An 18,044-nucleotide genomic window follows, 5' to 3' on the forward strand; every position below is an offset into this window, starting at 1 on the left:
GCAGACTACTTCATTATTTTTTCCTGATAAATAATGTTTCCAAACTCTTTTATTTTTTAATTCCTCTCCATTTTTCAGACCTCTTTCATAAACATGTTTTCATAATTTTACTAATTATCTCATCAGAATGTTTCTATTCACTTTATTTATTCAACATATTTTTATTGCTGCTCTACTAAGCACCGAAATAAATACTGTGTCTAGTGAAGGGGTGGGTAACAAAACGTGGCCTTTGATTTTTTGGAGTTTTTGGTGAGAGAAACAGACTATAATTAGATTAATGTAAATATATCATTTAAAAATGCTGAGTGCTTCAAACAAGAAAAACTAGGTGTTGAGATGGGTGAACTTATACTTCATATCAGGTAATCGTGTAAAACAGAACCTGAAGGAAAAGTAGGAGTTGGGCAGACAGGGAAACATGTTTCCATTAGAAGACACAACATTTACCAAAACTGAGATAGGAAGAAGCAGGGCCTGTTTGAAATCTTAAGGTAGCTAGCCGATGGCAAGATGCAAGAAGAGTAGCCAGAATAAAGGCAAAGAAATTGTAAGAGAGTTTGCAGAGGAACTCCTAAGCCATGCTGATGAGTTAGAAGCTCTTTTAGGGGTGCCTGAGTCACTCAGTCAGTTAAGCATCTGACTTTGGCTCAGGTCATGATCTCACGTTTTGTGGGTTGGAGCCCCCAGTTGGGCTCTATGCTGACAGCTCAGAGCCTGGAGCCTGCCTCAGATTCTGTGTCCGCCTCTCTCTCTCTGCCCCTCCCCTGCTTGCACTCTGTCTCTCTCTCTCTGAAAAATAAACAAACGTTTAAAAAAAAAAAAGTTTTTTTGGGGCGCCTGGGTGGCGCAGTCGGTTAAGCGTCCGACTTCAGCCAGGTCACGATCTCGCGGTCCGGGAGTTCGAGCCCCGCGTCAGGCTCTGGGCTGATGGCTCGGAGCCTGGAGCCTGTTTCCGATTCTGTGTCTCCCTCTCTCTCTGCCCCTCCCCCGTTCATGCTCTGTCTCTCTCTGTCCCAAAAATAAAATAAAAAACGTTAAAAAATTTAAAAAAAAAAAAAAAAAGGTTTTTTTAACAAGGGAGTGGCATGACTTGATAAACACTTTTTAAAAAGCCTATCAAATGCTCTTTCTGGGTGAATAACTTCAATTGGATCATCTCCTTTGAACAATACAGTGCAAGTTATTTCTACTTTGTTTTTGCCTCTGCTTAGAGGTGATATGTTAAGAGATCAGTTGGTTGTAATAAACACTGTGATGATAGGCTTTTTTTTAAATGTATAACTAGAGATTTAATATTCAAAAGAATTCTTTCAGAATAGACAATTTTTGCAAATCATATATCACATAAGGGGTTAATATTCAAAGTATATAAAGAGCTAACAAAACTTGAGAGCAGACAGTCTGTTAAAAATTGGGAGGAAGAACTAAATTTGTCCAAAGAGGAATCAAAATGCCTAACAGGCACATGAAAAGATGCTCAGTAGCACTAATCATCAAGGAGGTACAAATCAAAATGACAGTGAGATATCACCTCACACCAGTTGAAATGGCTATCATCAAGAAGACAAGACAGTGGTTCACATGGATGTGTTAAAAAGGGAGCCTGTATACACTATTAATGGGAATGTAAAGTAGTCCGAATACTATGGAAAATAACATGGAAGTTCCTCAACAAATTAAAAATTGATCCACCGTGCAATTCAGCAGTACCACTTCTGGGTACATATCCAGAGGAAATGAAAACAGGATTTTGATGAGGTTTATGCACACCCATGTTTGTCACAGCATTATTCACAATAGCCAAGATATGGAAAAACCGAAATGCCCATCGTTGGATGAATGGATACAAAAGATGTGGTATACATATACCATGGACTCTTATTCAGCCATGAGAAGGGAGGATATTCTTCTATTCACAACAACATGGATGGACCTTGAGCATGTTTACACTAAATGAGAGAGACAAGTACTGTATGAAGTCACTTACATATGGAATCTTAAAAAGTCAAACCTGCAAAAAACAAAAAGCAAACCCAGTAAAATTGATGTGACATACATTGGGTTCTGGAATCAAACGGTCAAGAAAGAGTTCTTGGGATGTCTTTGGTGCAAAAGCACAGCGACAGGAATCATGGGCAGAAAAAGCTACACTGGGATTGTGAGGAGTGACTGATGATACACTATTAAGTTGGGAGGGGCTTAGGGATAGTGTAAGTCTCTAAGGAATTTGGAAGCAAGGTTTTTGGGACCTTGAGGGGCTAGCTGCTGTTTAAGAATAAGGTCATTTACTAACCTCTAGTAAAACCTTAGTCATGAGACTCTTCAGATGTGTATCAGGGGGCCATATGTTTGGAGGATAATTGCTAACCTATAGCTTGGGATGGGGGGCAGGGGGGTTGGCAGGGAGTAAAGGAAGTTTTCAAAGGGATTTTCGTATGTTAAAGAAAACTTACAGGATCCTGGAGGTTGGGCTAATATCATAATGTCAGGCTAAGGTTGCCTTTTGCATCTAGCAAAGTACTAACATTGAGGCATTTGAGTTCATGTAGGAAGGTCCCTCTGCCTGTCTTAAGTACTTGTCAGTGGGCTGCAAAGGAAATTTAATATTTTTTTCTTCTATGCTTCTTTTGCCTTTGTTTTCCATATCACAGTGGTGGTTACTATAGGATGGGGAGTGAGGGGATAAAGTTGATTGTGTTTAAGGCTACAAACTTGAAGCGAGTAGTAAATAAGCCATAGAGATCTATCTAATATACAATATGATGAACACAGATAATAATATTGTAGTATAATGATGTTATATAATAAATGCTACTTCAGTGGCAATCACGTTACAGTATATAAAAGTTTCAAAGTGACAGGCTGTACACCTTAAATTTATAAAATGTCATATGGCAAGTTGATTAAAATCTTTTGATGATCATTCTTACTGCTTGCACAGTTTCAGTATTTACAGTGCAGTAGGTTGTAAGTAGTCAGTTGTAACAAAAGGTTGTAAATAACTCCTTTCTCATTTCCAGTTCTTATAATTGTATCTCAGTGGAGGCTATTTTGGAAAGGTTTATTTGAATTGAGCAGTCTCCTGTATGTGTGGGGCTAGGTGGATCTACTTAACATCTGACCGGAGCCCTTTGCCTATATGGCAGTGTGTGCCTCAAGGCAAGAAATTTAGGTCTTTAGGCAAGGCAGAATTTCTAGGTTAGCCTGGACACTGTTTATATTTGGGGCTGGATCATTCTTTGTTGTTGGAGACTGTCCTATGAACTGTGAATTGTAGGGCTTTCAGTAGTAGCTGTGTCCTTTGGCCACTGAATGCCAGTAGCACTTCCCACACTAGTTACGACAACCAAACATTGCCAAATGTTCCCTGGAGGAATTCCCCACCCACTTAGTTCATTCTTTCTCCCTCTTCACCCTGCTATGCCCCCCTCCTGCAGTCAAAATTCAGACAATCAAGAACTGCAGGAATACCAGCCCTGAGCCTTTTGTTAAGGCATTTGAGCAGGATAGGACTCTTGTTGGGTGTCTGGAGTCTTTTCAGCCCAAAGGAACTCAGCCCCTGTGTACAGAGGTCAAGTTTTATACTTCATATTGATATTTAGTTTGTCATTCTGTTCAATTTTTAAAATGCATTTTAACCTGTTATGTTTATCTTGCTGATTTTATTGACTTTTTCCAGAGTTTGTAGTAAGGGAGAACAGAATATGCCACCCCAAAATGTGCCACCTTGGCATGTGGGTTATTTTGAGCTAAAGACAGTTGAAGACCAACAGACTTTAGGAAGAGTTTTATCTCCCCCTTAACTGCCTAAAATAATTTAAGTAACTTTCTTCCTAGACTAGGCCTTGTGTACAAAGAGTATGGGCCAGATGTGGTAAGCTGGGGCTAACTTGGCAGGGTCTGTTTGTTCTGTTTCCTGTATGTGTCCCATTGTCTCTGCATAGTATGACAGACATTTTGTTACCATACATTTGCTTTTCCCAATTGCCTCAATTGCCAAGTGTCTTTGAACCTCTCCTGTCTGTGTGTGGCTCCTGCATGAAAGGAATTAAATTTGTTTTTCTTCTGTTAGTCTTATGTCAATTTAATTAAGACACCAGCCAAAAGAACCCAGAAGGGTGGAGGAAAAAATTTTCCTCCCCTACAAGTGGCCACAGAGAGAGAGTAGTTTTAGTGTCTGGATGGTGGACATTCTGTGGCTGCTGCAGCTGAAAGATCCTGGGACCATTTTCAGAAAGCCACAGAAAGTAAGAATTCTTATCATGTCAGTTTCCCAGATCTCTGCCTGCAGCATCCAGTGGAAGCAAGAATAGTGACAGTCCTCTTTTTCCTTTTATAAATTTAGATTAGCAGGAGGAAATATTTGTGAAACTAGTTCCTTGCATATAGGGACTCTGGGAAAGGTGTGTAATTAGTACTCTTGGTTTTGTTTAATTTTTTTTTTTTTTTTATTTAAGTAATCTCTGCATCCAACATGGGTCTTGAACTCATGATCTCAAGATCAAGAGTTGAATGCTCTTCCAGTTGACCAGCCAGGCACCCCAAGTTCTCTTGGTTTTTATTGGTCATTTTCTCTCAAAGATGGTCACTGTTTTTCTTTGTCTCTCTGTTGTGTTATTTGTCATAAGGAGGAAAATTGTAGGGTGTAACAAACACAAGCCCTATAAACCTGCTATTTGAGCCACTGACCTCACAGACTAGTGAGTTCACGGTTCTCTGACTCTTATCAAATTGGCGTTTGTTTAGACGAGCTTTGTTGTGCGTTAACATGCACATAAGGTGAAGACTTTTGGAAGCCAAAGCTGCAAGATTAGTGGGCACGGGTCAAGCACTTCAAAGCTATTAGAGTGCTCACTACCTAACTCAGTGACCCCATGTTAGGATAAGTTGGTCCTAGAATAGGTTAGATTGGCACTAGGTCACCCATCATCCTCAAGATAATTTCTGTGCAGTGAGGTTCTTTGATTTAAAATAACTCAAAATTTCCAACTGAGCAACATGTCCCCATTAAGTATTACTCTGGCTCTGAGAGCCCCGAGGCTCAGTTAGTGTACATATAAGAAAAACTGGATGAGGTTTTACTTTTCTCTCGTTCTGTATCTTGAGAACTTGGCTTTGTGACCAGTGAGAATATTTTCTATCCTCTCTGCCAGGTGCAAGGTACACATACCAGCATGCATCTTGGTGGCCACTCAAATAGACTGGAGTTCCGAGACATGAAGTCATAAGCAGCACTCTCTTTCTCTGAGTGTGCAGTCTATGAGGGGAGTTTGTTATGAGAGGTCCCACTCAGTCCATAAGGGGTTTTAGCCGTCTCAACCTGTGTCATTTTGTCAGTGCTAGAAAAGTCCCATTCTAGTAGCGCCTGCCTGGTGTCATAGATTAGCATGTGTGTGACTGGAGATGTCTCACATTCTCCTTGGAAACCTGAGACAGTGTTACCATTATACCATTTTTACTGTAACAACTTTTGTAGACTCTTTGAGTGAACTTCTTGAATCATAGGGGCTGCCTCTTCTGTACCCACTTGAGGAATATCTCTTGTGTCCATGGTAAAAATTGATTCAGAGCATAGAAAGTTGCTTCCGGGTTTTTCCACAAAAAGGCTTATTAGTTTGAGTTGCTATTAAGATTAATACACAATCGTTCTTGTCAATGGCCAGACAGTAGATACTTTATAATACAAAAATATATAATTAGTTATATTTAAAAGGAAAAATTTTAGAGAGATGTCATCTTAAACAGTTGGTGCCTTTGGAATGACCAGATTTAAAAAGAGGACCTAAAGGGGGCACCTGGGTGGCTCAGAAGGTTAAGCATCTGACTCATGGTTTTGGCTCAGGTCACAATCTCACAGTTTTGTGAGTTCGAGCCCTGCATCAGGCTCTGAGCTGACAGCGCGGAGCCTGCTTCAGATTCTCTCTCTCCCTCTTTCTCTCTCTGCCCCTCTCCCTCCCCCACTCTCACTGCCTCTGTCTCTCTCAAATAAAATAAAACTGAAAAAAGAGTTTAAAAAAAAGGACCCAAAGGAATATAATCAGTAGCCTTAGGGACTCCTTTACAAGGTTAAATAACAGAAATTAGAACAAAAATTATAGTACGCATCCAGTGTAAATTCTCTGTCTTAAATTCCAGTCCCATCTCCTCAGCAAATTCCCTAACTCCCCGAATTCCCCTGCCTTCCCTAGAAAATTCCGTATACACCCAGCTGCCTGTATAAATTTTACTTTCTCTAAAAGATTTGCCTGGAGCTTTTCAGTTTGTACTTCAGATGTGAGTGTATAGGTTTCTAGTTTAAATGCTGAAGGCTGGGAAGTAAATTTAAACAGAAGCACCTGTGACAGGCAGTAGGCCTCACTTTACTATTTCATACAGTTCCTCCTACTTCCCAGGGCTTTGTAATCAGGCCCTGCCAGCTTTGGGCCTTCCTATGCAGTGTCCCTAGAGGATATATCCTGGAACCCCCACTGCAAAGAATTCATGACCCATGAACAGGAGCAGATCTTTCACATTATAAAGCCCTCTTACCTCCACTTTCAGAAGACATACCAAATTTAGAGAGCAGAAACATTAATGGCCCTTCACAACACTACTAACAGAGACCTTGATTAGCTGCAAAAGAGTGTTCTCCCCACCCATGGTGTCACTGTAGTTAACTGACAAGCCAGATGGCTCCCTGAGGAGAAATCTGCCTCCCATAGGAAACTGGTGACCACAAAGTATCTCTTAGATCCTCCAACAGATGATCAGCTGAAGGCCTGAAGGCTGGTGTTTGGGATCTGATAGAAGCAATAGTAGAGGCTTTTTCCCCTAAGGTGAATTGGTCCAAGGTTGAATTGTACAGTCTGAAAGAAGGCCTTTGTGTTTTAAAATGCTTAATAGAAACTTTACAGAGGCATATTGCACTAAACCCTGAAGTTATAGATAAGGGAATCTTTTGGTTTCTATCTTAGTCGGAAATCCTTTCCATGATGCAAGTCTTTATCTTACAGATCTTTGCAAAACCAGAAATGAAACCCTGGAAACAATTACCATCCCTCAAGTCTCCCTTATAAATCCGTGTAGATACTGTAAAAGATTGGGACATTGAAAATAGAATTGTCCCTCACTTAAAAAGAAGGCAAAATTTAGATAGTAATTACCCCACATCTCTGATAATAGGCAAATGTATCCCAAAAGCTGAATCTTGGAGAAAACTATGGATACTTTGTGCTTTTGTGATGTGAATTTTCTACCCCCAGATCCTATAAGACCTAAGAGCCATTCTTTGAAATGCAAACTTTAGGAAAAAGGTTTTTATCAAGAAGGAGGGAAAAAGGAGTTTGGTGGAAATAAAGCGAATAAAAAATCTTAAGTGTCATCTCCATAAATATTGAAAAGCTTTAGCCATCTGAGCAGGTGATTTAACTTATTTCATCTGTCAAAACAAAATTTGGATCCAACTGCTCTTTTAAAAACCAGTAAGGTTTGCATTATCATACCCATCTCATGGCTAAAATTTTAAAACAGCTATATTGTGTGTGGTAGATGTATTATTCTACCTCTGGATAGTGTTGCTAATACCAGTTTTTAAAAGAATTCTACTTAATTGGCTCAAAAACAAACAAGTGCTTATATGGATTAAGTAATCTTAAAATTCTGAGAAATACATAAGACCTAACACAAATGCCTTTTAGGTCCACATAATTTGGAAAAGCAGTTAGTATTAAAGCTAGTTTAAGTTCATTGGTTTAGTTACAATAGACATGTCTTTAAAATTATCAACACTGGGGGCGCCTGGGTGGCGCAGTCGGTTAAGCGTCCGGCTTCAGCCAGGTCACGATCTCGCGGTCCGTGAGTTCGAGCCCCGCATCAGGCTCTGGGCTGATGGCTCAGAGCCTGGAGCCTGTTTCCGATTCTGTGTCTCCCTCTGTCTCTGCCCCTCCCCCGTTCATGCTCTGTCTCTCTCTGTCCCAAAAATAAATAAAAAAAAAATAAAATAAAATTATCAACACTGAATATAATGCAGACATACAACTTACTGTACCTGAGTTTATTAGTGAAATAAGTTCATGTTATCTTTGTTAAAAAATTTGTCAGCAAGAAAAATAGGCTGGGATGGCTGACTTTGTCTATCTCATGACATTTTCATGGGTAATCCGAACATAATTGTTGGGAGCAAGTGATTTAGGTAGATGTAAGTGAGATGAGAATTGTTAGGTGAATTTTTTCCACAGTAATTATGTTTTATGGTATGTGTACTTAAAAAGCTTTCCAAATCTCTTTGGTAACTTCTTAAATCCTTAGAGTTTTGTTTGTAAAGTCAAGTTACATTATAAAAATTAATTTCTTTTAAAAAAATGTCTTTTTTAATGTTTATTTTTGAGAAGGAGAAACCGAGCACAAGTGGGGGAGAGGCAGAGAGAGAGAGAGAGACAGAGACACAGAATCTGAAGCAGACTATAGGCTCTGTGCGGACAGCTCAGAGCTGACAACTCACAGCCCCTGATGTGGGGCTCAAACTCACAAACCGTGAGATCATGACCTGAGCCGAAGTCGGATGCCCAACGTACTGAGCCACCCAGGTGCCCCCTTTTTTTTTTTTTTAATTTTTTAAAGTCTATTTATTTTGAGAGAGAGCGTGCAGGCAGGGTAGGGACAAGGGGGGGGGAGAGAGAATCTCAAGCAGGCTCCACAGTGTCAGTGAAGATGTGGGCCTCGAACCCACAAACTGGGATACCACGACCTGAGCCGAAATCAAGAGTTGAATGCCACCCCAACACCCTGGTAGAAATTCATTTCTAAATAAGATGGAAATACTAGATCATTTCTAAATAAGATAAAATACTACAACATTAATTACCGTATAAAGTTTTATCCCCTTTTGGATTCACAGAGGAACTAAAGATATTTGGTGTGTTAGTAAACTTGTCTTTTATCACTTTGGCAAATTTACTGTGAGGAACAATATATTTCTAGAAATTATTGAATGTGTTCAAAATTTCTTGGTAATGCTACAATTGTCTACTTCTTAGTTTTTACTAGAAATTAACATTTCTAAGGGTTAAGAATTTTATTTAATATATGTAATTAAGACTACTGGAAATAATAGGGGTGATAACTGCATGCAAGGAACAAGTCAAGTTTCTGACTAAGAGAAGGTATGAGGTATGGAGATGTGTTTTTGGTAAGAGAGAAACAAGTAATTTTTTCCTAATTGTTTCAGAATGGGAAGGAGAGAGAATTTTACCTTCGAGGTCAAGTTGGCTAAAGTTAAATGAATTTATTATGAGGGTTTTACAAAATAACCTTTGAGGTCAATAATGTACTTACATTTAAGTACAACTGAAAGTATTCTTTCATCTGCTAAAAGGACAAAGTTTTCTTGGACCATCCGATTTTCTTTCAATAATGTGAAAGGTTTTTATTCACCTTTTAAATAATCTGCCTAGGAAACAACAATTCTGTGTATTATCAAAATAATTTCCTCTGTTGTCTTAACAAGTTTTTGATTACTTAAGAAAACAGAGTGTTCTCTATTACCAAGGTGTTTTTTTGTTTGTTTGTTTGTTTGTTTGTTTTCTGGCTACTTGAATTTCTATATTTGAGTGCAAAATCTTTGTCACTTTGGTTAAGTTATCTCACAGTGGCTTATGATACTGTTTGACCAAGCGTTCTAAAATCTTTTTTTTTTTTTAATGTTTATTTTTGAGAGACAAAGAGAGACAGAGCACAAACAGGGGAGGGGCAGAGAAAGAGGGAGACACAGAATCCGAAGCAGGCTCCAGGATCTGAGCTGTCAGCACAGGGCCCAATGCAGGGCTTGAACTCACAGACCGCAAGATTGTGACCTAAGCCAAAGTCAGATGCCCAACCAAAGGAGTCACCCAGTCTCCCCTAAAATCTTTTGATACTCTAACAAACTTCTCAAAATCGAATTCTAAAGCCATTTGTGACTTCGAAGTAAATTTGCGATTTTGCAAAGGATCCCTGGAGTATTGCAAAAGATATGTTCTTTCTCCTTGTCAAATGTGCATTTCTGAACAAATTAGGTTTATTTGATAAGTCACATGGGAAACACTGTCAAATAAGAAGTAATACTTAAGCCTTCTTTATGTTGTTTTTCTATAGTTGTATGTAAGTGTTCCAAAAATAATATAAAATTCCCAGAAATGTGATATGTGCTGGTATAATGTTGTCACTTGTAATTCTAGTCTTCATTTTTTTTTTACTTTTTTAACATTCATTTATTTTAGAGAGAGAGAGAGACAGAGAGAGAGAGAGAGAGAGAGAGAGAGAGAGAGAGAGAACGAGCGGGGGAGGAGCAGAGAGAGAGAGAGGGAGACACAAATCTGAAGCAGGCTTCAGGCTCCGAGCTGTCAGCACAGAGCCTTGATGTGGGGCACGAACCCATGACCATGAGATCATGACCTGAGCCAAAGTCAGACACCCAACTGACTGAGCCACCCAGGCACCCCATTCTAGTCTTTACCTTAAGATGTGTGCCAGAGAGATAACCAAATAACCAGGGCCATTTTTAAGTTTGTTATTTACAAAGAGTTACTGTTCTGCTCTGTTGCATTGTGAATATGTTTCATCCTCAGATTCATGGAAAGGACTCTGACAAATACTGTAGTATATTGTTTCTCATAATTTTAAGATCATACCATTTAATTGGGTAAGGATTTGCAGAACTCTGATGGAGAAACATCATTTCCTAAAACTGCAAACATAAGATCCTGATCAATAAGCATTAATTTTATGGGACTGAATGGACTAATGAGGATGACTATAATTTTTATAACTTTTTGTTTGAAACATTACTGTTTTTTAATGTTATGTTTTTCCACTTTTAAGGAAACTTTATAACAAACTGGTAAAGTATACTTTTGTAAGCAAAGACAAAACCTTAACCTTTTCTCCCTACCTGATCTCTCTGGAACTCAGAAACTTCTTAGTATTCTTATTTTCATGGCAGTACAGTTATTTGCATAATTTCAATAAGAATCGGTTCTCCTTGTAACAAGACACAATTGGATACATTGGTTATGTTGCCAAAGTTTTGGCTGGAATGTCATATTTGAGAATGTGCATAGAATCGCATTATGACCAGACAGCTTTAAGGAACTAAAGCGGACTTCATGAAGCCATTAAATCCCCTTGGAAAAACAGCCTGGTACCTTGCTTTCAGGATTCCCAGCAGACTTACCAGCTAAACAAGGTCACTTCCTAGCAGGCTCAGAAACCTTGGGATATTTTGGAGACCTCAAGAAAAGAGGAATTTATCCACGTCTATAGGTATAGCAGGCAAAGTCTTATAGCAGAAACTTTGCTTGGCTTCCTAGCCTCAAGAGTCTTTTGAAAGTTGAATCAGAGTCATGCCTGGCTGGCTCAGTCAAAGGAACATGAACTCTTGATCTTGGGGTCATGAGTTCAAGCCTCATATTGGGTGTTAAGATTACTAAAAAAAAGAAAAGAAAATTAACTTTTTAAATCATAAAAAATAAAAGGTCAATCTGAGATTCCTTATGAAAAGTTCCAGCAGATTTAAAAGAGCCTGTATGGTCAATATCTATTCTTGCTGCACTTATGTAAATAATCAGCCACGTTTACTAGACTTCATTTGCAAATGAATTTGTCTCATTGTGGTTATATTTGATAAAATGAGGGTGACTGTAGAAAGAAAAATTGTTTCCATAATACACTTTTATGGATATCAGATCCTGTTTCTGTTAATTGCCTTTGAGGTCCTGTTTTATACCTGTAAACTGGACTAGATGCTGAATTCTTCTAGTTCCCTCCAGTATTTGGCTATAATTCTCCAAACTGGCATTTCTAAGTTTTTTTCCCACCTTTCTGACTTGGAATTGTTGAGAACTGAAATATCCCTTTTCCTGAAGCTGTGCAAGCAAAAGCTGGATAGCTTGATATAAACTTTATAGAAATTACCACAGCAGCTCCTGCATGGACGGTCTTCATACCTAATGCTGTATGGCCACTCAGAAAACTCACCAGAGACATTCACACTGCAAACGAGGAAAATCTGTCAGATTGCCACTGCCTGCACTTGTTCAGTCTGAAGGTGTTTTGAGCCAGACATCTAGAAATCTTGACTGGCTGCCTTCACAACTTAGAGATTTAGATTATAGTCTGTCCCAGCCATTAACTTTTGCTTCCATAGAAATAACCTTAGTAAATTCCGGATTGTACAATGTAAGCCTAACTTTGGGAGCACACCTGTATTACTACCTCCTGAAATGAGACACAACTCTTTTCATTGAACTGACCAGTTCTCAGGGCTAAGAGACTGGGTCAGTGAGATGGAGCAATCTATCAACTCAGCTTCTAGAATGCTAAACTTCTTGGGAAGTTTCAAAGGCTGGACTGAAGGGGAGAAAAATATGCTACCCGAGAATGTGTCACTTTGGCAGGTGGATTATTTTGCACTAAAGATAATCAAGTATCCAAAGACTCGAGGGGCGCGTAGGTGGCTCAGTTTGTTAATTATCTGGCTCTTGATTTCAGCTCAGGTCATGATCTTACATTCGTGGGTTCGAGCCCTGCATAGGACTTCACATTGACAGTATGGAACCTGTTTGAGGTTCTCTCTCTTCCCCCCTCTTTCTGCCCCTCCCACACGTGTGCTCTCTCTCAAAATGGATAGAGGGTTTGGTCCTGAAAGAGAAATATCAGCAGAGGTAACTATAAAGAGTATAAGCTAGGAGTGGTGAGCTAGGGCAAGTTTAGCAAAGCCTATTTGTTCAGATTCCTCTCTGTGTCCCATTGTCTCTGTATAGCATGTCAAATATTTGTTTACCAAACATTTGCTTTTCCCATCTTCTGTAAATTGTCTTCCTTCCCTGTGACCCCTACCTCCATTCTCCTTAACTAGGATGGCATGTAAACCTTAATTACCTGTCTTTGAACCTCTCATGTATATGAGGCTCCCATATGAAAGGAATTAAATTTATTTTCCCTATGTTAATCTTTCTTATGTCAATTTAATTAATAGACCCGCCAAAAGAACCTAGAAGGGTAAAGAAAAAAAGTTTTCTCCCCTACAGGAGTGAATCTGCCATATTGTATAATATCACAACTTTTTTGTCCTGTTTTAATTTTAGCTCTTTTAGCATCTTGTTGATTGGTCTTGTTTATTCTTTATATTCCATTCTGTTACTTATACAGAAAGTATCAATGGAGAATTCATAGCATCGAATAGATTATTTTATGTGGCAAATAGTCCTTTATTACTTTCAGTTCTTGTGTATATTTATGCATTTCCATGTTATTGGGAAACTTGAGGTTTTTGGTAGAAAAGATTTGAGGCTCTTGGTGTTTCATTTTGGTTTTGTCATTTAAAATTATAGCCCCCTCCCCTACTTCCTATATAGTAGATGGGTACAGACTTCTAAGGATGTCCTCATACATTCTTTTGTCTTACATTTTCCTTTCCTTTAGATTTACTCCTCCTCCGCAGTGATAGGATTCATGGATGTTATCAGGGGAAAGGGCCTAATTTCTTTCTTCCTGTCATCTCAAATTAAATAATATATGTGTCCATTAAAAAACCAAGTACTGGTTCGCCAAAGACAACCCTATTGTGTGAAGATATCTTTACATTAGTTGGAAAATATAGTGATAAAATCCTATACCTATCTATTCATATATCATCTCTCTGTTCATGTGTGTGTGTATCTAATTTCAAAACTTTTATTTAAAATAATAAAAATTAATGATTGTTTCAAATGTGGGAACATGCACCATAAAAAAAATAAAATTTCTAATTTCTTGAAAGACAAGTATCATCTTAGGAGTATCGTCTGTTTTTTGTGCTTTAAAATCATATGGATGAATCTTACTGGTGTAGGAGTCAGCATTTCAATGAATGACACCCATGCAGAAATACTCTGTAGAAAGAAGTTTTATAGGGTGTAGCAATAACTATTTTTATTTCTCTTGCTTTGTACAGACTTTTCTTCACAGGAATTAGAGATTTTCATTTGTTCCTTTTCCTCCTCCTGGCTTCAAATGTTTGTTGCAGAGGCAGTCTTTAAAAAGTTGTGTTCACAGAGTTCCATCAGCATTTCTTCTGAGCCACTCTCTCTCCAAAAAATGGTAAGCACCAGTCTGTTCTAGTTCTTCTAATTGCCAAAAGATGACTTCATAAATTCAACTTTAAAATGTTTTTGTTATTTCTAATAATTGGGCAGAGCTTATTAACTCTAAATCTTACAAATTTATATAAATCTATATAACCTTTCAATTCTGTGTAAGAGTGGGTATTTTCTACCTTGAAAATGAAGTGATTAGTGAATAGAAATTTTAATTACGTATTTGAGAGTAATTAAGGATTGATAACAGAAAAATAATACAAAAATCTTTGTTTCCTTGCCATAGCACATAAAATAATAATTTCGGAAAGATGTAGATCCAAAAAAATTTTATGTAGTATTTAATGATACTTAAAAAGCAAAATGTGTCATTGATGCCACAAGTTATTCCTCTTTATCATATATGTATATATATATGTATACACACACACACACACATACATAAGCTGCATTTGATTCAAGGTTTTCCAGTTTTATCTTGTCTGTCTTTAAGATCTACTGTCTTCAGTTTCTTCAACAAATGAGAAACATGCTTGTTTATTGATCAAATTGGGCAAATACTGTTTTGCAGCAATCCTTGTCTTCACTGACTTTTGCTCTTCTTATTCTACTTATTCCAGACTTGTTTCATGTCGAAGGAAGGCATTACCAAAGTGGAAATGACAAAATACTGGTTGTACATAAACCATAAATATTTAAAATATGCAAATGAACTATAACAAGTTGAACATTAGGCTAATCAGAAGAACTTTGCTAAATGAGCATCAAAAGTGAATTTGAAAAAATAGTTACTTTCAAGAAGATGTTTTTCTTTTTACGTATGTCATATTAATGACATGGAACTAGCGGCTTTCTTAATATCTTGGCATGTTCAAATGAGAAAGGGTAGCAACCATAGTGATTAAAACAAGAAAATATAAACTAATGGTGAAATGAATCAGATAATTTCTTTTTAATGCTTTTCCAGGTCTTTGTAGTTGAGAAAGCATTATAATATTATTTTGCAACAGGTATATTCCTATTTGCCAGCTTTGGGGAAGGCTGGTGTGCATGGGGCTGGAAAGATACAGATATCAAAGAAAATAGGACAGCGGCCTTGCCTTGAATCTCAGAGAGCCTTGTTAATGCTGAATGGTGCGAAACAGAAACAAGTGGAAGGGCTGCCAGAATTACCGTAAGTGATGGTCATGTATCAACCTTTTTTTTTTTTTTTTAAAGTACGGCCCTTTTTTGGACACATTAAGTCTTAAACTTAATAACTTACCTGTGATGTTGTCTGAATTATACTGAGTAGCACAAAACTCAGTTTGAGATGTATAAATAAATACATATGATCAACATTATTACTTTCTTTAATGCAGGGTATATGTTTTATATTAAGAGCAAGTGCTTCCCAAAAGAAATAAAACTGTTTTTCAAATTCTTTTACACCATTTTTGCCTGTGATTTAAATTACTACTTGTATATATAATATGATAAAGATAGGATTTCAGAATCTATAGTCATGTAGGATACTCTGAATTGTTAACAGTAGCTTTCCCCAAGTGAGATACCTCTTCTAAAAGTTTACTGTATAAAATTCAGAAAACCTTAAAATGTTTTTAGAAAGAATAGGATCAGAATATGAAAATAAGAATGGGGAACAAGGGCCTGCATTTGGATCTTAGCGCTTGGCTTTTTTTCTCTCTGCCAAATGTAGTTTACTTGGTCTCTTCCTCTACGTGACAGTCCACATTCATAAATTTTTCAGTGGGCAGTTGGGGGTACCATGTTATTAAAATAAGAATTAATGCATGAAAACTTATTTCTGTACATGTGAAATAAATATTGAAAAAAATAAGCAGTAAAGACATGAATGAATAAGGGTGGGGGGGTTAAATGAACAGGGGGCTGGATTTTTGAAAGTACTCAGTATGTAATGTACACTGCCATACCTTGGTGAAAAACCAGCTTTCATTTTTTTTTTCTTTATTTTCAGAGAGCTGAACCTTGCTAAATGTTCCTCATCATTAAAAAGATTGAAAAAGAAGTCAGAAGGAGAATTATCATGTTCCAAGGAGAATTGCCCCTCTTTAGTTACAAAGATGAATTTTCACAAAACTAATCTAAAAGGTATTCCAAGTATCTAATTTATGCTAGGAACTTCTCATGGTTGTAGTCAGTATTTGCAAGTTTTACACACTGGCCCTGATGAATACTTGAACTTGACTAGGTCCAGAAAATACCTTCTTAGCATATTATTTTTTTGAACTGTCATTTTTGCAAAGAAAGTGATTGTTTAATACTCAGTATAATAGAATATTCCTCCCTTTCTTTTTTCCCCCTGCCTCTCCAGATATTAACTCATATTGAGCTCATTCCAAATTTGCCCGCCTTACTTTTCTATTCCACCTCAACCTGTGCAGCTTGGGATTAGACTCTTTTGATTTGAAAGTATAATTCAGTCTTCATCTCTCTCAGTCCTAGACATTTTGTGAACAAAGAATGGGGAGTAGTCTATGTTACATAGCTGTGTTAAGCATATGGACTCTTTTCTCCCAGGCATTGAGCCCAGACTATGAAATGTGTTTGGCTTTTGGTTCTGACTATACTGGAACCTAAGTACCTAAAGGATGGAGTTACAAGAATAGTGCTGTAATAATTCACTTCGGCACCTCTTTCACTTAGTGACCTCTTAACTAAAATATAAGACTCTTCCAAGAGTCTGTACCTGGCCAAAGAAAATTGCGCAGTCTCTTGATACAGAGCTGTATTGTGCTTTTAATACACAAATTTTCATTAGGACACCAATGTGAACAGTAACAGTGAAGCTCTTTTAATCCTTCAACATGAATAAAAGTTCATAATTGCATTTCATGTATTTAAAATAGCTGCCCATTTAGCTCAAAATGTGAAAAATGTATTAAAGGAGAACTCCAATATTAACTGCACAAACAGTGTCCTTTTTCTTTGTTTATTGTGTCAGAAAGTAAAATGAATATGAATGACTTTAAGCTGAACAGCAGAGGGAACTGGGAGGGAGGAAGAGAACTGAGAAATAATAGAGGAAAAAAAACTTCAAAAGCTTTTCAGTGCATGTAAAAGAGATGTTTTGGTAGAAGTTACAGAGATAATCTATAAAATTGAATACTAAAAATATGCTATTTAGTATCTTATATCAAGAAAGAGTTTGATTATTTCATTTGTTTTCTAGACAGTCGCTTATTATAAGTTTTTTTTAATTCCAGTTACATCAAATTATCACTACGTCTTATTAGTCTTGGTTACAACAGAGATGGATATGGACACTTTTAGCCAGCAGGCATTAATTGCATCCCTCCTAGAAAAAACTTTACCATTTCATTTGTCACTCTGTTTCAGCTTTAAATGGTACTAGGATTTTTTTTTTTGTGTGTGTGTGTGTGTGTGTGTGTGTGTGTGTGTATGTGTGTGTGTGTGTGTGTGTGTGTGTGTGTGTGTTTATATTAAGATTCCCCCATTTCTCCTTCTCTGTGCTGCTGTAGCCAAGCCAGACAGCCTATTGAGAAGCAGCAAACCATCTGTTAATGGATTTGAAGTTCTGAATTATACTTGAGTGTGTAGAGGCACTCGTGCTTAGCCAGAAACATTCATTTGAATTAAGCTATAAATGCTGTATAAAAAAGAGCCATACATTTAACGTAGGTTCATGAATAAATTTAAGAGAGGGCAATTGCACTCTAAACTTTTATTGCTGCAAAACCCAGTATTTTTGGTGTTCTCTGATCATTTGGAGCTTTTATAGCAGGATTGAAGCTTTAAACCTTGAACTAGGGGGAGACAATGCCTGTATTAAACCTTTTGCAGTAGAATTTCATTGCTGAATTGCTGATAGAACAGAAGCTCTATGGATTGGTGGGTATCCCTCCCCCTTCTTTTTCTTAATGCGAGAAATGTTTAAACCAGTCAAAAGGAAAACTCAATAAATAATTT

At 37.5% G+C, this 18,044-nt stretch overlaps 1 protein-coding gene across 3 annotated transcripts in view; it reads left to right on the top strand.

Annotated features, from left to right (window-relative positions):
* Positions 1–18,044, top strand: part of SLF1 (SMC5-SMC6 complex localization factor 1) — a 91,200-nt gene that overhangs the window by 62,551 nt on the left and 10,605 nt on the right. For all 3 annotated transcript variants that reach the window (XM_032593678.1, XM_032593680.1, XM_032593679.1), the window contains exons 16-18: positions 13,952–14,097; positions 15,104–15,267; positions 16,072–16,205. In XM_032593678.1, the coding sequence (XP_032449569.1) occupies positions 13,952–14,097; positions 15,104–15,267; positions 16,072–16,205 (444 nt within the window). The remainder of the gene's footprint in view (positions 1–13,951; positions 14,098–15,103; positions 15,268–16,071; positions 16,206–18,044) is intronic.

The sequence above is a fragment of the Lynx canadensis genome, chromosome A1 (assembly GCF_007474595.2).
Source record: "Lynx canadensis isolate LIC74 chromosome A1, mLynCan4.pri.v2, whole genome shotgun sequence".
Taxonomy (NCBI): domain Eukaryota; kingdom Metazoa; phylum Chordata; class Mammalia; order Carnivora; family Felidae; genus Lynx; species Lynx canadensis.